Source organism: Natator depressus, chromosome 17 (assembly GCF_965152275.1).
Source record: "Natator depressus isolate rNatDep1 chromosome 17, rNatDep2.hap1, whole genome shotgun sequence".
In the NCBI taxonomy this organism is placed as follows: domain Eukaryota; kingdom Metazoa; phylum Chordata; order Testudines; family Cheloniidae; genus Natator; species Natator depressus.
Window position 1 is genome coordinate 1,357,752 of NC_134250.1, and position 23,006 is coordinate 1,380,757.

General features: G+C 41.5%; 1 protein-coding gene across 2 annotated transcripts in view; it reads right to left on the reverse strand.

Annotated features, from left to right (window-relative positions):
* Window positions 1-8,775: 8,775 nt before the first annotated feature.
* Window positions 8,776-23,006, reverse strand: part of UNC119 (unc-119 lipid binding chaperone) — a 44,554-nt gene continuing 30,323 nt past the window's right edge. For both annotated transcript variants that reach the window (XM_074974772.1, XM_074974773.1), the window contains exons 4-5: window positions 17,392-17,564; window positions 8,776-15,084 (exon numbers count right to left, since the gene is read on the reverse strand). In XM_074974772.1, the coding sequence (XP_074830873.1) occupies window positions 14,972-15,084; window positions 17,392-17,564 (286 nt within the window). In that variant the 3' untranslated portion in view covers window positions 8,776-14,971. The remainder of the gene's footprint in view (window positions 15,085-17,391; window positions 17,565-23,006) is intronic.

Sequence of the window (23,006 nt, forward strand, 5' to 3'; positions counted from 1 at the left end):
AACTGAAAAAACTATTTCTTTTGTTTATAATTTTTACAGTGCAAATATTTGTAAGCAAAAAATAATATACACTTTGATTTCAATTACAACACTGAATACAATATGTATGAAAATGTAGAAAAACATGCAAAATATTTAATAAATTTCAATTGGTATTCTATTGTTTAACAGTGCAATTAAAACTGCGATTAATCATGATTAATTTTTTAAAATCATAATTAATTTTTGAGTTAATTGCAGGAGTTAACTGCAATTAATCAACAGCCTCTACAGAATTTCTCTGGAAAAAATACAGAACATTTTCAGCATGATTAATACAGTGATTAAGAAAATGGAAATAAGCCAGATAAGATACTGGCATACCAGCTAAGGAAAAAAAAAATCAGAAAGCATTTGCAATGCTGTATAACTAACAGGTAGTTGTTATTTTTCCTTTTTTGTAGGTGTTTGTATTCATCCTATATATTTGTTCTTTAATAAACAGTGGTAGACCTTTCTACTGTTTGTTTGCAAACTCCTAGGTTTATAAGCAGAAGTCTAGATCATTCTGTTCTGATGATAAAACTGGAAAGGGGAATTAAATCTATTATCAATTAATATTTTAAACAACCTTCTATTTTGCTAGCTCTACCGTTGGCTTAGGTATTCGGTATTCAGTGCAATTACAGTCTGGAAGTCCACCCTCTTTCCCAAGGAAGATAAAGGGTCTGCATGCACACCATATTGGCCCCTATCCAACAAAGGATAGGTTATAGTTGTCCCATATTGAAGCATTTACCCTCAAGACTTTATCTACTATATACAATGTGGGGGGGATTTTTAACCAATTTTAAAAACAGGTGTGCAACTTCCACAGAATAAACCATTACACATGAGTGGTTTCCCGCTGCAACATTAATTAGTTGGGAAAAAGCACATACGCTACTATCCCGAAAGTGAGTCATTTAATGACAGACAGCACTGAGAGCTCCCCCACCTGGACACTCAAGAGACTACGGTGTTTTACGTCTAACCACACTCGGCCAATGTGCTTTTAAGCTTTCCTTGGTCTGAGTAGACTGTAGCATGGTCTCTTTCCTTAGCACCCCTGGTATGCTTCCTGGGATAGGCTTTCTATTACTCTTCATGGAAATGGGACGTTGCAGCCCAGCTGTCCGACGCCCCAAGCAAGGACCAGTGCTGACTCCCCAGTAACTTAAACACACCCTTTTCTCAGTGCCCAATGCTTGTGGACACTCTAGGTTTACAGTTCACGCCTTTGGGAGCACATGATAGTTGAAGCAAACAGACACACAGACTTTGGAAGGGTTCCAAAACTGAATAACTTTTTACTCTAGCTGGCATAAGAAATATACTGATCAGACAAAATAAACACCTACACACATTTCCCTGACTCAGTTTCCTCATCACTCTTGAGCATTCTTTGGGTTTAGGTCAGAATCCCCTAGGGAGTCCAATTTCCACCCTCCTGCACATGACTTCTCTGAACTCTTTCTCTCTCTCTCTCTCTCTCCTGTGCAGCCAGTTTCCTTCTTCCTCAGCTGGGTCCCATAGTTAAAAAGGGCCCCACTATCACAGAAGCAGGTTCCGCTCTCTCCTGTCCAAGCTTCCTTAATCTCTGTGAGTACCTCTTCGTTGTCCCCTCTCTCCCCCCATTCCCCCAATCTCAGAGGCTTTGTTGCTTTTTACACCAAGCATTAACACCTGATCTTGGTTCTGCTTCTGGGGAAATTCCACTGCTCCAAATTTCCTCCCTGCGGCAAACTTGGTCTGACTGGTTTCCCCTAGGCTTCAGCCATATCATTATCCTAAGGCAGGGGTGCCCAGCCCATGGACCATACATGGCCTCTGCCAGAGCATTTCATAAGGCCCACCACAGCCTGCTTCAACACAATATACTAACAGCAAATTCATTAGTATTTTGTCATGTTTACATCATTTTAATTTATACAAGGAAGGTATATAGAATCTGTTTGGCCCACACAAGGTCAGGTTTATGTGGCCTTTCTGTCTGGGTAATAAGGTTGGGCACCATTGTCCTAAGGTACTCCATCAGCAGTTAATGACCCTCCATTGTCCATGGTCTGGAAGAGACACAGCCCCTGACAGAAGATGATTGCCTCCGCAGACACTAAGGCTTTGTCTACACTATGCACCTTACAACAATGTGGCTGTGCTGTGAGGCGCTGCAGCTGCGCCGTTGTAAGGTGCACTGTGTAGCCACGCTACCACCAGGAGAGAGCTCTCCCAGCAATAAAATAAAACCACCTCCAACTAGGGGCGGTGGCTGTGTTGCCGGGAGCGTGACTCACACCCATGAAGCGCTGTTCACACCAGTGCTTTTTGTCACTAAAACTTTTATCGTTCAGGGGTGTATTTTTTCGCACCCCTGAGCAACAAAAGTTTTAGCGACCAAATGCCAGTGTAGACAAAGCCTAAGACATTCAACAACTAGCATTCATACATTCTGCATAGGGAGATGTCCCCTCCCCCAAATTGTCACGCAGTGGTAAAGTTTAAATAAAGAAATGTTAGTTGGTAATCTTGGCAGTGCCCCTTTAATAAGTAACACGGACCATAATAAGCAATATACTTTAAAATGCCAGAGCATGTTATCTGGTATAATGCATAGAGATGAGACTCTTTTTAGTCATCAGAGAAGCTTCAGACAACTTTCAGAGTTGACTTAATTTGATCTACCACTACTGTATTTTACTATTATTCCTGGATTTTAATTTCTTTTAATGCAGGAAAAGCTTCTGTTACTTATTTGCAGTATTACATAGATTCGAGTTAGGAGTTAAATTAATAAATTAGGCTCCCAGCCACATATGAGAATTTTGTTTAATTGTACTTTTTTGCCTGTCAGAAAGGGATAGACAGAGGAACTGTGTGTTAACGTTCATTGTCTCTCTCCCACATAAACTGTTTATGCTGTCCATGAAGGAATTAAAAATAAATCTTAGCACTTGCACAGAAGTTTACATTTTCAAAGTGTTGTTTATATCTACTAATCCTCCCATTGCTACTGTGAGGTGGCTAAATAAAGAAAAGGGGAAGATTTACTGGCACAAATTTGGCAAACGTTAGTAACGAGATGATAGGCCTGTGCGTAAGTTCGGCTGTGTCCACGGTACAGACCTTACAGTGACACAGCTATATTGCTGTAGCTGCACCGCTGTGAGGGCTCCCGTGTAGCTGTTCTATGCCAGCAGGAGAGAGCTCCTAAACCCCCCACAATGAACGGCAGTAGACATGTCAGCGGGAGATGCTCTCCTGTCAACATAGCACTGTCCACACTGGCGCTTTTGTTGGTAAAACTTTTGTCGGTCAGGGGTGTTTTTTCACAGATTCCACATTGTTTTTTCACACCCCTGACCGACAAAAGTTTTACCAACAAAAAGTGCTCGTGTAGACAAAGCCTTAGTAACTAGACTGAATTTTCAGACATATCTTTCTAAATTCTGTATGAAATTTAATAAACTTGAGGTAATACCAATTATGGCTCCCTTAACTGCAGAGTTAATTCAAATTAACACTGCTTTGGCTCTGTCTGCACTTTGAACTGGGATTCCCAGCTCAAAGCATACTTATGCTAGCTCTCATCAAGCTAGCCTACTAAAAATGGAGTAGCCACAGCAGCATGAGGCAGGAGCGGGACAGCAACCCCAAGTACATACCTAGTGTGTCTGGTGGGCATGCACTAGCCCCTCTTGCCACTTATGCTGCCGTGGCTACATTATTATTACAGTGCTAATTCAATGAGAGCTAGCACAAGTATGTCTCCTCAAGCTGGAAAATTACACCCTCGACTTAAAGTGTAGACATACTCAGCCTGAGAGCAGCCACGCTGCAAAACAATGGAGATGCAGGGAGTGATAGGATTAGCAGCACAGAGAGATTGTGTTAGCAGCTGGTAAATTGTGCTCATGTGGGCTTTAGGGTAAGCCAGCCGACTCAAGTTAAAAGCACCACCACGCTTGTTTTATGTGTTTTTGTGGATGGATGGATGGGACTTGAAGTAGAGTTATCTATGTACACAGCTTCTCTTCACTGCCGTTGGCAAGAGGGGCTGCAGGGCACTCTTCTGCTTTCAGGAGATGAATTCCTTTATCGTCAAGTACTTTGGGCTAGTCTATACTAGAAGCGCTGTAGTGGCACAGCTGCACCGGTGCAGCGCGTCTGCCGAAGATGCTTTCTGCCAGTGGGGGAGAGCTCTCCTGCCGCTCAGGGGAGTGGCTTATTCACACCTCTGAGTGACATAAGTTATATCAACATGTAGTGCAGACAAGCCCTCAAGTTTATGCCTCTTGCTCCAGTTGCCTCAGCTGAAATTCAATTCTACTGCTATAAAGACAAGAGCATGTGAACACATGGAAGTATTTCATCACTTGGCTGGGTTGTATCAGCTGTTTGAACACGAATACACTGTCCTGAACTACTAGCTTCTAGTACTACCAATTCAGAGCCCAGAGAAGTTATTTTCAGATGCTGCTTGGTGCATTTCAGTACAAATAACTGGACAGAAAAACACTAGAATTCTTGTATTTAGAATGGGAAGTAATGCTTTGAGTTTGGAATTCTACTAGCAAGCAGCCCAACTGCTCACATGTTCTGGGCAATCTCCAGGGGCACTGGAATATGCTAAATCAGGGGGTTGCATCCATTTAAATTAAAAAAGAGGACTCTTAGAGTTTGTCTGTATTACGGCATCTCAGAGTCCAGATCAGCTGACTCTAGTTCACAGGGCTATAAAATGTCAACGTAGATGTTTGGGCTCAAACTGCAGCCTGAGCCCAAACATCTACTCTACAATTGTAGAGCCAAAATATAATTTTTTTTTCAAACAGTAAATAAGCCCCCTCCAATACCCTTGGACTAGAACCACCCCTTTGCTATTACCAATCACTTTTTGTGTGGCCTTTCACCACTTTCCCGATAAAACCAGAACTACAAACAGCATTATAACCACACTCCGATTTGGCTGTCTACCAATAAACACAAAACACTGGAGTTACAGTAACATGTATTCATGCAGTGCTGTTCTGCTCTCCATTCTTATAAGGAGATTGTAACTGATAAGACTAATGTTTAAAGAAAGGAGCCAGCAATGATAGGGTTCTGGAATGCCTACTGTATTCTTGTAGCAGTTAGCAATGGGGTGACCCAGCCTACAGAGATTAATAGATTCCACATTGTTTTAGAGCAGGGTTCTCAACCTTTTTCTTTCTGAGCTCCCCCCCCCCCCCAACATGCTATAAAAACTCCACAGCCCACGTGTGCCACAACTGTTTTTCTGCATATCCAGAAGATTAAAAGCAAGAGCCGGCGTTAGCAGGTAGCAAGCATGGCAATTGACCAGGGCCCCAAGCCCCATGAGGCTAAATTGCTCAGGCTTTGGCTTCAGCCCACCACCCTAGGCCCCAGTGAGTCTAACACTGGCTCTGCTCTCTAGTTTATTTTGATGGACCCCCTAAAACCTGCTTGCCACGGAGCCCCGGTTTAAAACCTACCATCCTCATGGAGCAAACTATTTTGGATTTGACCACCTTGACCCTTTAATTTTCAATGTGAGCTAATATGAAATGTCATATATTTGCTGGAACTAGGCAACATATACCCGTGCACTTATCTGACTACTTTTATACGCAGATGATCATCAGAAAAAAGTTGAACTGTAAAATTATATATTTTTGTACAGGAAGTTCAGAAATAAAACGTTGTTTCCTCCACCCTGCTCTTCCTCAAATCAAAATGCAGCTGGTACACAACACGAAACAGGAAGGAAGAAAAGAATCAGTTATGAAGTACTCCGAGCTGCAGAAGGCCAAGAGCAGCAGAAGCAGGAAAGAAGGGGTCATTATAAAAATGGACACTCACTTCCCTGCAGTTGCTAAATAAGTTACTTTCATAAAATGACAGAATTGATTAAGGACAAAACTTGGTTTTGGGAATTTTATTTTGTAGAGAGAGAGAGAGGCTTTGCCTTAAGAGTTCTGTGTGTGATTCATTTAGTTTCAACTAACTGATTCAACATTTAGAAGTTGCATAGTTTAACCCTTAAATATCCCGTATTTGAGAACTTGTCCAAAACTCTTATTTTAAAGACTGACAAGTTTCTGAAATACACCACCTCACAGCTATTAGAAATGATTTACACGTGTATCGTTTCCCTGTGCGGCACAGAAAGTGGCAGATAGGAAGCATAGGGACCACTGACAGCACAGAGCATGAAGGAATTCTGCAATCTATATTCCAAGTACCAAAGTCTCATATTAAGTAGTTTGTTCTCGGAGTTCCAGGATGTAAGTTCTAATCTCTTGCTATGCTGGGTTTATGTAGTTAAGGCATCCTCAGTTACTCTGACAAATTAAAATGTACTACAGTGGTTAGATAGTCAAACAAAAATGGATTGTTTTAGCCTAACTATTCCAAGAAATACTCAACTTGCTGCGGTTTAGCCACCATTTCATGAGCAACACTGTTTGCACTAGGCCCAATAATACTAGGATTAACATAGCTAGAAATGCCAAGAACTGAAATTAGTTATCGGTCATATTAGATAGGGTCAAGACTGGTGCCACACACCCACATACTGGCTACTTCAATTTCAGTTCAGAGAAGCGAGACAGCCACTACAGCTGTATGCTAAATTCTAAATCTGATTCTACATGGTAAGCATTGCAGATTGCACAGGAGAGTGTCCTGATGCAATAGAAAGGGAAGCTCCCAGTTCTGTACAATATACTCAGAATAACCTATGCCACAAAATACTCCCACCAACCTGATGTCTGAATCATTTTCCAGGTTACTGGTTTCTGGAGGTTACTACCCTCTTTTCAGTTACCATATTTTATTTCAAGTTTCTTTTGTCCTTCCTGTAATTTAAGCAATATTTAATCTTATTTAAAATGCATTTGTATTGCCACACCACTATTTTTGTCTTCAGATCTCTAACCAAATGCTTGGAAAATAAAATGTTTTTCTCCAAATATTTTGAAAACTAATGCAGTCTTGCAACTATAAGTTTCAAAGTCCTTTTCAAAAAGTGAGTTAAAGTAGCTTCAGGTACAACATATGCAACAGAAGTCCCCTTGCCAATTTTTGAGGTTATATACTTAAAAAAATGTCTTCCCTCTTGTGTAGGAGAGCCGCAAAAGTACAAACTAAATAACTGTTCTTAAAGTACTGTCAAATGTAGGAAAAAAGTTTAATTTATAGTAATCTTAGGTAATTTGTAACTATATTAGGTAAAAATATTCACTTTTTTAAAAAAAAGTCTATATCCCTTCCAAAAAACACCCCACACGCAGACCAAAAAACAGGCAAACTACAGAGGAAGTTTTTTCAATTTTAAACCATTCACATACATGACCTAGCTGTTTCCTCACCAGACAGTTGATCATTCAGATCTTTTTATTTGACACATATTTTGCCTTTATTTCCTTTATTGTTCTTACTAATTGACAACATTAGTCCGTACTTGAACGTATGTTCCTCAAAACCCTCTTTTCCATGCATTGTGAAATGAAGAAGATTCAGTGCCAGTGGAAACCCTAAAGAGAAAAGGAGGACTTGTGGCACCTTAGAGACTAACAAATTTATTTGAGCATAAGCTTTCGTGAGCTACAGCTCACTTCATCGGATGCATTCAGTAGAAAACTTTATAACAAGTGTTTGCTGTGTGGTGAAGTAGAAGGGTTTATTTATAGTGTACTAGTGTCTGACCGACTTCCTTTTGTATAAACTGTACACATTAATAGGCAAATAATGAGATCCCCAGGTTAATTCTAAGGCTTGAGGATTTAATACAAGGACTAAATATTGAAGCAACGTTGTAATGTTTTGAAATAATCAGTTTTAAAAGCCAGTGTCCTTACCTATGTTACTATACTATCACCACCTAAGATTATTAAAACTCATTTTTTAATTTACTTTTCACTATACTTTTCTTTTGTGCTTTGTAATGCTTCCATCATTAGTTTAGTTTTCTGGTAGTTATACACCAACAGAAGACTGGGCTGCAAATACCGTAACGGAATGTTTAAATCCGAACAAGGCCCAGCTCTTCATTAAAAGGTTTCTAGTGGTGCTGTAGAACACCACACTTCCATGCTAAAGCGGAATAATACACCGACCATACAAAATACCAGCATTCAACGCAAAGAACCAAACCACCATTTTTAGGATCAATAATTTACCTTTAATTTTTTTAAACATTTCGCAGTTTGTTACAGGAAACAAAATACTTGCTAATGAAAGATACACATTTTAACCCCTTTTCCAAAATAATAGAAATATTTAAGCATATTCCCTAACCTAAATACTGATGACTGAAGTGGCAATATTAAATAGCTTTGAGTGAGCGAATTCACTCACTATTTTGACTCCTTGTGTTCATTACTTCTAACATCTACACTCCTACCCCCTCTAGGGAGACCTTCAAATCATATTCTAATTTTCTTTATTCTGAATTATTCTCATCCGTCTCCTCCCCCGCCGCCCACAATTCAGTCTCTGCAAACAAATAAAGCAAACTAAGTGCTCAAACCAATGCCAGTCAGGTGGATTGACTGCCAGGGCTTAAATTCTTCATGGCAACTTGCTCAGTTTCCCTCAATTCCAGAAGGAAAAACAATCCTAATTCTCCCAACCCCAGGTTCTCTGCATGGCAGTGCAATGCGTTTCTACTAAGTGAGCTACAGTGGATGTTCTTGCTGCAAACTGAAGTTAGACAACTAACAAGATACAAACATTTATAAAATAAACTTGATCAAAATGTTGCTGACATTATCCCAATGGAATTATGCCTAGATTTTTACTTTCCTTCCACCAAAAATATATTTTTATTTTATAAATACATATTTGAATAGACAATCCAATCTGATTTTGTGCAAAAAAAGTCACATTCAGATAGGTATTCTCAGTGTAGCATTAAAGTAAAAGCAGACATTACAGTAGGAAGGCATTAGCACAGTGATTCTAGGGAAGTTGGATCTACAAACGTACAGTACCATCTGTTTAAACTATGCCATGATTCAGAAGATAATGCATCTGGCATTTCATGCCCAGCATATCACTCTTGTGTTTGCATGTTGATAAAGAGCTGTCAGAGAATTTAAGTATAAATCTGATTTTAAAATTAAAACATTTATGTAAACTTCACTAGTACTTACATTTGGGGTTCAGAAAAACAATTGCTAACAGAAGCTATGAGCTAAGGTTTTCCTTTAACAGAAAAACAGTTAAAGCTGTCAGGACCTTACAGTTCTTAGCTCCAGTTAACCAAAATCTACCGTGTAGTTTCTCAGTTGTTCCACTTCTCTTTCTTTCAAGTGGTAGCACTGGTTCCTGGAATCCAGCTCCTAGTCAGACCTGGTTAACTGGAGCTATTTGCCAATTCAACTTTTCACAGAGATTACAGAGATTTATTAACAGATTATTTTTACAATACATACGAGGCATGGAGGTTGAATGTCAGGAGCACCAACGAAACGATAGGTGCTGTTCAACCAAAAACAAACAGTTTCTACAAAGCGTTCACAATTTAAGAGGATAGTTCAATAGACACCCCTAGACATGCACACTCTTCAACAGTGTCTTTTATAATAGTACAGGGTCTTCAAATTTTACAACCAAGGGCAGCACTGGCCACTTCCCTGAGCCAAAGGATTGCATCTAACGGTCATAAAATGGAGCATGTTGCACTTGTTTTCTTCTTTAAGAAAGGTTTGACCCATAGAGACCAGGTTCTGACACACAGTGCTCCATCCTTGATGCAAGTGAGTAGGCAGTGTGGATTAAGATGAAGCTTGCATGTTGGGACTTTTAGCCTGTATCTCTATATTAAAGATATGTGCAGCTGCAGGTTGCACTTTTGCTACCCTGTACGAGCATTTTCAGTGTGACCCAATGGCTGACAGACAAGCCAAGCAGTTCCATCTTACTGATCTGCTCATACAAGACTTTTTATTACAAAAGAGACTGTGAGCAAGAACATTAACATAACATCTTGTTTTTAATCTTGAAATGAAGAGACTGCCTACATTTAATCAGGCTCAAAAATCCTCCCCAGTCAACGATGATAATGGAATAGTCAATTAATGCACAAACCATCTCACAGCATGAAGGACATATACTATATCTGCAGGAATCTTTTCTCTTGATCATCATTGGTCCAAGGCCAGAGCATGTAAAAATGTATTGGTCTTGAAAGCATTTGTCCTGTTCCAACAATATGTTTCTAGTCTAGCAATCTGTGAAATATTGGACCATATAGTACAGGTATTAATTTAATTTATGTTATTTTTGCTATTTGAAAACCTCCCTATATTTCCAAGGAACTTAAATTATAAAGATCTAGAAAAGAGAAAGTCCAATACTTTGTCCACTTAGAATAACTAAATTGAGACATAACTGATTTCCTTATTTCAAGAAGAGTTATGTCAGTGCAGGTCTGACTAGATGATTATGAGGGTCCCTTCTGGCCTTAAAGTCTATGAACGTTAGCAACAGCAGGAACTCCTACAGCATCAAACTTCACTTAAGTGAAGCACAGTGCAGGAAAATATTAACGTGTTCCCAGAGAGTACTAAGGGTTTTACAAAGTTAATTCAACAAATAAGAAAAAAGACATGATCAATATATTAATAATAAGGAACATCTAATCTCTAAAAGCTCGTCATCTTGATTACCCTCTTGCTCTTTTATCTCGCTTCAGTTCCAACATTTAATAGCCAGTGGCTTACAAATCAATAACGTTAGAGATAATCCTTTATATCATTGCAAACTAGGGTCCCAGACTCTCAAATGGTACTGTCATACATGGAATTCTCGATACAGTGGCTATTAAAATCATATGTGGGGCTGGGTAAGAGGGTGCAAGAGGGTAATTAGAACACCCCAATTTTAAGAACATTTTTGTTAGTCTCTAAGGTGCCACAAGTACTGCTTTTCTTTTTGCGAATACAGACTAACACGCTGCTACTCTGAAACCCAATTTTAAGGTGTACTGTCTTGGCTTGACCTGCTGGGTGTAAAGTGAATGCAATACCCATCTGGAAAGCTAGGATTTCAGAGCCTGGAAAAGGTAAACCCAGCATGGATTAATAGTCAATACAGAGTAACAGCTACAGGGAGAGTAACGAAGAGCCTTCTGGAAACAATGAATGAAAAATGTTTTAATTTCAATTCTACCTTTTGCCAAAAATAAGGTATCAATTTTGAAAAGAAGTCATGGGCCTGATTCTAGAAGGGTGCCAAGTGCTTTTAATTCCCATTCAAACCAATGGTAGTTGAAGGCACTCAGCATCTTATAAGCATTTGGTTTTAAAATGATCTCTTATAGACAGTTTCTTTCATATGTAACTCTGCTCCTTCATATCTCAAAAAAAGTGACCCATCTTAAGATCAGAGGAAAGATTAGAAGTTTGTTACAAAATAAGCCCCAGAAGAAGGAAAAAAATAATAATTTCCTCATAAAATTGCACTAAAACTATGAATATATTGGAAAAGCTCCTACTAGATTTTTCATATATATTTCAGATATCATGTGCAGTATGATTCGATGGATGTTGCATCAATATTACACAGCATATTTCTGCATGAGCAGCCAGAGTAGAAATGGAACCTGTCCATTAGCCAAGGCCTTTCTTTTTCTTTTTGTATTAATCTTAGATTATTTACAAGTTGGAAACAATTTACGACAGCATACAGCTCTCTAGGTGAAAAACTGTTTGCAACCACAGAATGACAGTTACAGTGGACTGTAAAATTCTGTCTTCATAACACTTCTAGAGAAAGCTTCATACTGGTCTAAAGAATTCATAACTGTATCTCAGGCTGTCTTGTAATATTAGCACTTTGACAGTTTTTTTTCCACATTTGATTTTTGAAAAGAATAACTTATAAAGCAGCCATTGAAAACCCAAAGCCAAAAGATAATCAAGTAATTTACTCCATTAATGGCTGAAAATTTTTCTCCTCTATTTTAAAGGATATCAGCATTTTTATTTATAGGACTGGGCAAACTAACTAGCTGTTAAACATTTCTACATAAATCATGATTGGATTTTTTTCTAGCCTGAAAATATAACCCCCCTGAACATGGGTCATGATCAGTTTGCCAAACTAGTCCCAGAATCTGGTCATGAATATTTCATTCTTTTTTACACTTAGCCTCCCACTTGCAATAAAATGCAGTGTACCAAGAAGCTCATTCTGTAACTTATTGCACTTCTGGGAACGAAGTACCTTTTCTCTAGCTTCTTGTTCCTATAATTTGATAAAAGCAGGCAACCCCACAGCATATTTTGTTTAGCCACTTCCCATTTCAAAAGATATAACATTTTTAATCCTATAATCAACTAACACTTCAAGGGAATCTTTAAAAAGAGCAACAAGAGGTCGCAAAAAGAGTGTGAAAAGGAGCTGGGGACTAATGAATTTGAGTGTTTCCCAAATGGCTTGTTACAACATCACATACCAAGAGGATCCTTGAGATGACAACCCAATATATGAAAAGATAAGCTAAAAGGTGACATGGAACGGACATCACTTTCACAGCAGTGGACTGAGACATTAAAAGATGATGACATTTTAACACTCTGCTCCTGGACAGGCACACTTGCTGTAAGTAGCTGTTATAATTAAGCACAAAAGAGGTTAATATGGACAATGAATGAGTGATGGAAGATATTAGTATAGGGGAAGTATATGGAGTAATGGCTAAAAACACTCTACTGTCCCCAAATAACAGTGTATTTTTTATATATTAATACATATTGACTATTTCAAAAGCTGTTCAATATTTCCATGAGTTTGGAAAGTCTCTTGATTTGCAAGACAGTATAACAGCCCTGATGCAAAAAAATACAAAAAACAATTTTAAATTGTCCAATGTTTTTTGTAAACTGTTTTTCATTTTCGGATGATTCACTGTGCTAAGATACATGGCTGATCAGACTCGAATATAAAAATAATTGGGAAAATTCCTTATAACCATCTTAAAATGGACAAGTCAGCCCTGGGCTGATTTTGCAGTTAGATACAAAACAAAGAAGCGGTCATGATGACCGGTCTCATCTGGGTAGTATTTGCTGTTTTGTTATAGCAGTGAACTGTGTACACAAACTTTGGCTACAGTTAATTTTTTAAACTAAGAATGATCTGTGTTGTGTCCCCACCTGCTGCAGTTGCCTCAGAAAACAATCAACTGTCAAACGTAAAAAAGAAGCCAACCAAGAGCAAACAGTGACCCTTAGTATTATCACAATCCCACTGATGGCAGCTTTCTCAGACAAGGCCTCCCTTTTCAGGTGATGGACGGTTACATTTGGAATAGTTTGCAATTTTCTTGGTTGAGTAGGTTGTGATGGAGGAAAGGTGTTAATAACAACTGGAAATGGTATTTTAAAAAATTATTACAATCGCACCTGTCTGAGGCTAATGTATAATGTTCCACTTAACTCACAGAATTAGACATGAAGACAATGTATTCATAGAAATAGCTATAAACTGCAAAGCTTAATTTTTCTGATACCAGTGAACCAAATTTTTTGAGTGAGGGTTTCATGACCATAAGTCGCCTGCAAACAAAAGGAAGAAAGCTTTCATCCTTTGCTTCTGTTCATTTTGGACCTTTTAATTGATTTTTATCTATTCTAATGTACAGTACAGCAGATTCTCTCTGATTCATTAGCTTGCTTTTGCCTCTCCCCTCCACTTCCCTGCTCCAAAGAGCAGCATACTATGAGAAACTTGGGCAAAACCGTTCTTAAACGCCTTACGCAGGACTGGAATGGGCGCCACCATTTTGGCTAACCTATCTTGTACACTGACCGTAGATGCACAGTGTCAAATTTACGCTCTCTGAGACATTAATAGCTAACCCAAAAAATTTTGGACAAAAACCAAAGACACTTGACCATAAAATGCTTCAAATTCAGACATAAAAGAAAAACCAGAAAGTCCATTCGCTTGAATCACCTTCGAGAAACGGAGCTACTTTCCTCTGACAACCCTACTGAAGCATCTTGTCTCTACAGGGAGCTAAAGAAGAAATCTGATTCAGGGAAGAAAAGCTTACACCAGGTACAGGCTGAAAATTAACTGCCTGATAATGCCAAGCTAAACTAAAAACATATCTACTTCTTGACTGGAAGATTCAGCAAAGAACACAGAAGCTGAAATGAAAGAGGACAACGCTTGTGGGGACTTGCAGACCCTCAATAATAGGTTTCTAACAGAGGCAGAAAAAAGGGCAGTTTAAGACAGACCCGTCATTGAATTACTGTCCTTCAGTGTGAGTTTCATTGTTTCCAGGATACCTTACAGGAAATGTTATGTGGAGGTAAAACATGTGCTGAGTTATAGATTTAGAGAGGTGCTCTCTCTCTAAAATCACACTTACATTTTGCTTCTCAGGATTAAAGACAAGACATTTTTATGTGGATGTACAAATGAAGTTAGGATTAAAACTGTGCCCTTTGAAGCATTCATAAACAGAATCAGATAAAGATATGCATCTCTGTATTTGCATTAGACTTCTGCTTGTTCACAGGCTCTTCCACCCCACATTCCAAGAGAGAGCTATTGTGCAAAGAGGCTTAATAATGAAAACATGGATCTGGAGAATTTGGGCCCAGAATTCCTGGATTTATACTAACTGGATGATATATCAGGACATTTTTACACAGAACTATTTAAAGAGCCTCAGACTCTGGTGACCAAAGATCACTCATTGGAGTGGAACTGTGTTTAGAGTTCTTGAAGGACTGGGTTCTGCTTCAAAGCTCAGGGAAGATGAAAGACTTCAACAAGTTTAGTCATGAAATTCCTACAAGCAAAGAGTCCTTGGTTCATGGACCTGTGCTCAGCTGACCCTGGAAGTCAACTGCAGGAAGGTGGTAGAATCCCTGACAATTTCTACAGGAAAGGAAAGGCCAGCACAGCTCTGCTGTCCACTCAGTACTCATGGTCCTCCACTGTACGAATAATCTGCCTTGTTGTGCATCACCAGCTTGTTGTCTACAAAGTAGAAACTGTCCGACTGTGTCTCATAGGGGTGAAGGATCATCTCTCGAACTGCAAAAGAAGTTGCACATTGGTAAATGTTTGTTTTTACCTCACACAATCGATAGACTGTAAATCTGGTGTTTTCTTCAGCAGTTATACCAGGATGTATAAAGATACAGTTTACATGGTTGTTCTGGTAACAACTAATGGCCATCCCGAAGCAAGTGACCAGGAGAAATTGTACTGTCTAGGTACTTACCTGCCCTCCATAGTAACTAAGCGCCTCATGCATAGGGTGCTGAGAAAAATCAAGGATTTGTTAAAGAAAGTTCACAGCAGTGTCATGGGTCCAGTACTGATTTTCATGAGATATGCATGGAATACAGTCAGCAACAGGTCACTGCTGCATTCTTTTGTATAAAACCGGCCACTGAGTCCCTCATGAATTGCTGCGATTTATTCTGGTGGCTGCAAATTACGATCTCCCTCTCTTCCTATCTCCTACTTTGTGCCCACCCATCTGCTCACCTGCAGACGGTTTTCTGGAACATGAGCAGCCACAGCGTAAGTGGGGAGGTGAAGTGTGCACCAGCTGCCAAGTCCCCCCAAACGGCTGCAATTTTCCCATCAGCAGGCACTGGTCTCATGCTCAGTGTGACATCAGAACAGTAGTTTGGGGGGATTCAGTAACTGGTGCGTGTCTCCAGCTCCCCACTCAGGTCGCTCACGTTCCAAGCAGTGGCCTTGCATAAAACTAGCTACCAAGTGTGCAGCAGATGAGCCAGATTGGTGCCCGCCCACCTGGCAGAAGAAAGGAAGAAAGGGAGAAAAAAATCTGCAGCTGGCAGAGTAAATGAAAGCAGTTTGGGGGGGAAGCGATTTAGCAGACGATTTTACACAAGGCAGCACTGCTGCCACTTCCACGGCTGCTCCGACAGGAGGCTGCCACACACCATGAGCTGCGCCGAGCACCAAACTGCATATGCAGAGGCCCCCTCTCTGCTGTTGGAAAAATCGCAGTACTGGACTACTTTTGTGATTTCTGCACAGTCCATCAAACTATAGTTTCTCAGGGCCCTATTAATAAGCATTAATGAGCTTCTCCTTGCAACACTTCTGTGAGATGGGAAGAATCATCTCCATTTTACTGATGGGCAACTGAAGCACAAAAAAGTGAAGTGATTTGCTCAAGATCACACATGAAGTCTGTGACAGGGCAGGAAGTGAACCATGATCTCCTCGGGTTCCAGTCTAGTGCTTTAAGCATAAAGCCTTCCTTTCTAAGCAAAAGGTTTAAAAGGGAGCTAGGGGTGAGGGGAGCAGAGGGGTGCTACGCTCAAAAAGTGACTAGGGACATGCCATTCTTACTCAGAATTTGCTTCCTGTGAGCACGTCTGACACTCTAAAGTGGATACCATTCCACAGGCAATACAGAAATCTCTTCATATTAAGGTTCCACTTATAAGCGTTTCAATAAGCGACTGGTAGATGTTTTAATAAATGGGTAAACAATTATTAGTGTCCAACAGGTTGCTTATAAACACTTTCCACTGATATGCTGATAACCACCTATATATAACATACTTCTCAGGCCTGTTACATGCTGACAACATCTATCAATCATTAGACCCTGCACAGCCTGTTTATAACTGAAATTAATATAGCGTGACCAATACATCTACAGAAGAGTGAGCACTCTCTCTGTTGATCATTGTCAGCGATGGTAAATTCTGAGCGCAGAATCTTATCTCTGAAGAAGAGGTAGAAAAAAAAATACTGCTCAATTTTTGAGTCCTAGGTAGTTTGCAGAGCTGGCATTTAGGCAGAAAAACTCAAAACTTGGCACATTTGACATGACTGTTGTTGAAAGAATAAACATGAAGCTACAACCCCCTGCCCCAGAGTTACTCTTTTGCTGATAGCCAAAGCCCCAGGGACTTGGGCCAAATCATTTACGTCTAATGTGCAACAATCCTGATTTCTACAGCTCAGCTGCACTAAGTTATACAGCAATGTTAAGTGATTTTGTAATTACTTAGGTCTTCACAGTTTGATGGAAATAATTCTAAAAATGCACCACAAAACGAAATGTTGTAGCCGCATCAATCCCACAATATTAGAGACACAAGATGGGTGAAGTAATATTTTTCATTCTTACCAACAGAAGTTGGTCCAGACAAGCACAGCCATTTCAGCGGTGGCTGTACATCTGGCACAAGAATATGATTTCTCTATTAACACTGATGCTTCCAAGTGGTTTTTGTACTCTCCCATTCCCACTTCACAATAAATACATAGATCCATTTGGGATGGAGTCCTCCAAAATATCGCCATTTATCGTCCCTCCCTGGCAACCCATTGACTGGGAGAACTTACTGAGATCCTCCGAGAGCTGTGGGAATTCATAGATGTGTTCACAAGTGTTTTTACTGCTGGGGATGCAGAACCCAAATTCAAAATCAAAGCTCTTGAGCAGCTGATCCCGGAAGTAGTGCCTCTCAATCATGCGGAAGTTATTAATAGGCTTGTCCCCTACTGTGAACTCTACCCTGCAATGGAGAAAAAGGAAGATTGAAACAGGGAGTTTTGTTCCTGGCCAAAAGTTTGCTGCTCACCACCACACACAACTGCGTCCTTTTAAACAATGCTGAAAATCTTAAAGTAACTGCTCCTAAAACATGCTTGTATAAAGGCACACAGTGTGATGCTACAAATCAGCCAGGAAACAAAGCAAAGCAATCAGGATTACACAATGCACACAACTATTTTTCCTGCACAGAAGTGAAATACAAGTGTGAATTTCACAGTTTAAATCACCATCAGAAGAGGAAAAGCTGCTCAAACATACTGCATAAACAGCAGAGCATTCAGCACAGCTTCCTTGGTATAGGTGGATTTTTTTCAAAAGCCATTTTAATTAGGGCTCTCAAGCAATTAAAAAAATGAATCACAATTAATCGCACTAAAACAATAGAATACCATTTATTTAAATATTTTTGGATATCTTCTACCTTTTCAAATATACTGATTTCAGTTACAACACAGAATACAAAGTGCACAGTGCTCACTTAATATTTATTTTTGATAAGTATTTGCACTGTAAAAAAATGAAATAGTATTTTTCAGTTCACCTAATATGAGTACTGTAGTGCCATCTCTATCATGAAAGTTGAATTTACAAATGTAGAACTATGGACAAAAAAACTTGCATTCAAAAATAAAACAATGTAAAATTTTAGAGCCTGCAAGTCCCTCACTTCTACTTGTTCAGCCAATTGCTCAGACAAACAAGTTTGTTTACATTTGCAGGAGATAATGCTGCCCACTTCTTGTTTACAATGTCACCTGAAAGCGAGAACAGGTGTTCACATGGCACGGTTGTAGCTGGCATTGCAAGATATCTACGTGCCAGATGCACTAAAGATTGATATGTCCCTTCATGCTTCAACCACCATTCCAGAAGACTTGAGTTCATGCTGATGATGGGTTCTGCTCGATAACAAACCAGAGCAGTGCAGACCGACGCATGTTCGTTTTCATTATCTGAGTCAGATGCCAACAGCAAAAGGCTGATTTTCTTTTTTGGTGGTTTGGGTTCTGTAGTTTCTGCATTGGAGTGTTTTTCTTTTAAGACTTCTGAAAGCAAGCTCCACACCTCGTCCCTTTCAGATTTTGGAAGGCACTTCATATTCTTAAACCTTGAGTCCAGTGCTGTAGCTATCTTTAGAAATCTCAGATTAGTACCTTTGTGTTTTGTGAAATCTGCAGTGAAAGTGTTCTTAAAATGAACAACACGTGCTGGGTCATCACCCGAGATTGCTATAACATGAAATATATGGCAGAATGCGGGTAAAACAGAGCAGGGGACATACAATTCTCCCCCAAGGAGTTAACTCACAAATTTAATTAAAGCTTATTTTTTTAAATGAGTGTCATCAGCATGGAAGCATGTCCTCTGGAATGGTGGCCGAAGCACGAAGGGGCATATGAATGTTTAGCATATCTGGCATGTAAATATCTTGCAATTCCAGCTACAAAAGTGCCATGCAAATGTCTGTTCTCACTTTCTGGTGACATTGTAAACAAGAAGAGAGCAGCATTATCCCCTGTAAATGTAAACAAACTTGTTTGTCTTAGCGATTAGCTAAATAAGAAGTAGGCCTGAGTGGACTGGTAGGCTCTGAATTTTTACGTTGTTTTGTTTTTGAGTGCAGTCATGTAACAAAACAAAACAAAAATCTACATTGTCATGAAAGTGCAACTTACAAAAGAGATTGCACTACTGTACTTGTATGAGGTGAACTGAAAAATACTATTTATTTTATCGTTTTTACAGTGCAAATATGTGTAAGCAAAAATATATACACACTTTGATTTCAATTACAACACGGAATATATATGAAAATGTAGACAAACATCCAAAATATTCAATAAATTTCAATTGGTATTCTATTATTTAACATTGCAATTAAAACTGCGATTAATCGTGATTAATTTTTTTAGTTAATCGCGTGAGTTAACTGTGATTAATCAACAGCCCTAATTTTAATGCTTTTTAATGGTGCTAGATGAAGAGCTCTAAACTAGAAACTCACATCCTCTGTCTACAAAACAATCCCAGAAGAGAGAGAAGCAGGACAAGCTTCTGATCACGGCTCCTCACTGTGCTTCTATCCTAACCAGGAGGCATGACCACTTAGGGTGAGAAGGAAATTATTCATGTAGGCTCAGCTGTATGCAACGTTGGCACTCTTTACCCTGAGTACAATCAGATCGCATGTCCCCACCCCAAATGAAAGTGAATATTTATTGCTTGAACAGAGTAGCAGGCAATAGGATGAAGAGGTTGGCAAGCAACTTTGATTCTTTGTCCCAAACAGTAAGGATGTGGATTCTCAACCAAAGCACAACGTTGGGGGTGCTTGTTTTAAGACTCTAGAGGCAGAAACCTTCACTTTGTTCCTAAACCTTCTGCCTACAAGTTCTCATTCTTTAAAATTCAACCTTTAATTAGCATTTAATCAGACACCCTAAGAGCATCAAAAATGCTGTTTGTCTTCTTTAAAAGTTAGATTAATGCAAATCTCATATTAGAATAGCCCTGCTTTGAAACTGGAAGAGTTTCCCAAATTCCAGTCTGACATGAATCCAGATGAGTGACTTCTACACACCTGAAACATGGGATTGGTACTGAAACAGCAGCTGCTGTTTATTTAATTAAAGTATTGTAGATGTGATGCTATAATACTGATGGGCATGAAGCACTTTGCTGTACTAATTTATATGTAAGTGAACATGGAGAAAACAAGGAAAACAAAAGGATCAGACACAGCCTGTTCTTCTTCAAGTGATTGTTCATGTCCATTCCAAGTAGGTGTGTGCACGACAAGTGCACGCCAGCTGGAAGATTTTTCCCCTAGCAGCGTCCATAGGGTTGGCCTGGGCGCACCCTGGGGTGGCGCCTTCATGGCGCCCAATATCGAGCCCTGCCGACCCCCACCCCCTCAGTTCCTTCTTAGTGCCCGTGACGGCTAGCTGGAACTTTGCTCGCTCTTGCAGCAAGCGCCTTAGCAGTGTCTTTGTTCTTAGTTTCAGAGTAGCAGCCGTGTTAGTCTGTATTCGCAAAAAGAAAAGGAGGACTTGTGGCACCTTAGAGACTAACAAATTTATCTGAGCGTAAGCTTTCGTGAACTACAGATGAAGCATCTGATGAGGTGAGCTGTAGCTCACGAAAGCTCATGCTCAAATAAATTTGTTAGTCTCTAAGGTGCCACAAGTCCTCCTTTTCTTTTTGTACTTATCACATAGGTAGTAGTGTTTGGTAGATCGTTAGTTTCCCCTCCGGGGGTATGCCCGGGTCTCCAGGGTTTAAACTCCGAGTCCTGTGGCAAGTTTATGCCCAAGAGTGATCCTCACTCATCCTGCCTGTGGTGCCTTGGTGAGACTCACCAAAAGGACAAGTGCCACATTTGCAAGGGTTTTCCGCCCAAGAACCTTTAAGGACAGAGAGCAGAGACACTCCTGCTCCTGGAGGCAGCTCTGAGACCGCAGTCCGACCCGGGACCCAACGACCCGGCACTGAGCACGTCCTCTTCGGTGCGCAGCACTCTGGCGCTAACGGCATGCGAATTGGGCCAGACTAAGGACTCTAAAGCCCACCGGCACCGCCACTCTTCGGGACACAGGGCGTCGGCATCAGTTCGGCACTGTTCTCCATCTCTGGTGCCGGTAAAGAAGAGGCCAGTGAGGGGCCAATCACCCCCCACCCCCGAAGCCTAAGGGGCCAGTGCCGTCTGTGAGTGGCTCAGCACAGACCGCTTCCACCCAGGGTCTCGTCGACTCCTGCCCCGGCCGGGGTCCAGTCGAGGCCGAACCCTCCTCAGTCCCTGGACCATCTGGCGGACATACAACCACCATCGACGCCAGAGGCATTCGAGGCAGCAATGGACCTGATGCGCCTCCCAGTGCCGGCCTCCTCCCAAAGGAGGGACAAGTCCCCGGCGACCGCACGGCCCGTTTCACTCCAGGGGCAAGCCAACCATGATGGCTCGTCGGTCTCCATCTCCAGCACCGCCTGCACAGACGCAGGAAGCGCGCCGCCCCCCGGAGTCGAGTCGTCGTTTGTTGGCGACCCAGGGGACTGCTCCTCCGTGGTCTTCTTATTCGGAGACCTCGGAGTCGGAGGTAGACTCAGCTCGATCGAGCAGATTGCACAGCAGAAGATCCCAGTCCCGGCGCAGTCACCAACCATACCCGGCACAGTGGCAACAACAGTGGCAACCACCTGCTCAACGGCCCTTCTGGACACGCTGGGCGCACCATCAGAGCCAGGGTCAAGTCCATGGTATGCGCTCCAGAACGGTGTCTGTGTCCTCGGCGTCGTTTGTGCCACAGTCAGTGCTGGCACGGACGATGATGGCGCCACCCTCGACTGGAGTGGCTCTGCCGACTCACATGATTTCGGCACTGATGCCTCAGCCAGCCCCGGCTCCGGCTCCCCAGCTGATGGCACCGGTGGAAGCCTCAGCTCTGTCCCTACCAGCCTCGACGGTCTCGGTCCCACCAGTTTTACCTGCCCCGGCTGCAATGGAGAGTTCTTCATCGGCACCGGTTCCTCAGACAGAGTACCACATGCCGAGGGACGCTGGGGGGCTGAAGGCAGTGAACTGGGTCCACCTCCGGTTCTCTCTTCCTCGTCTTCACCCAACGAAGCGGTTGCGGGGACTTCACCGGCCCCAGCTTTGGAGGACAACCAGGTTCTTCAACAGCTTTTGAAGCGGGCCACCCAAAGCCTGGGGATTCAGGCAGAGGAGGCAGACGACGACTTTGACCCGGTCATAGATATCCTGGCTCCCTCTGGCCCATCCAGGGTTGCACTGCCATTCATCAAGTCAACAACTGAAACATCTAAGAACTTGTGGCAAACCCCTGCTTCTCTGGCACCTACGGCCAAGAAATCTGAGCGCCGCTACTTTGTTCCCTTTAAAGGGTATGAACACCTTTATACCCACCCTCCTCCGGGTGGTCGACGCAGCCAATCAGAGAGAACGTCAGGGGTTTCAAGGCTCCACCCCTTAAAACAGGGATGCCAAGAAACTGGACCTGTTTGGCCGGAAGGTCTACTCCACAGCAGGTCTACAGCTTCGATTAGCCAACCAACGGGCCATAGTAAGCCGCTACGGACATAACACCTGTTTGTCCATGGCAAAATTTACGGAGCTTCTGCCCCAGGAAGCTCGGGGGGAGTTCTCTATGCTCGTGGAGGAGGAGAAGTTGGTCTCCCGAGCGTCTTTACAAGCGGCCCTGGACGCGGCAGATGCGGCCTCTCGCACTTCGGCCACAGGGGTTGTTATGAGGAGAGGCTCCTGGCTACAGGTCTCTGGTCTTCCCCACGAGGTCCAACAGACCATTCAAGACCTTCCCTTCAAAGGTGTAGCTCTCTTCTCCGAGAAGACAGATAAGAGACTTCACAGCTTGAAGGACTCGAGGGC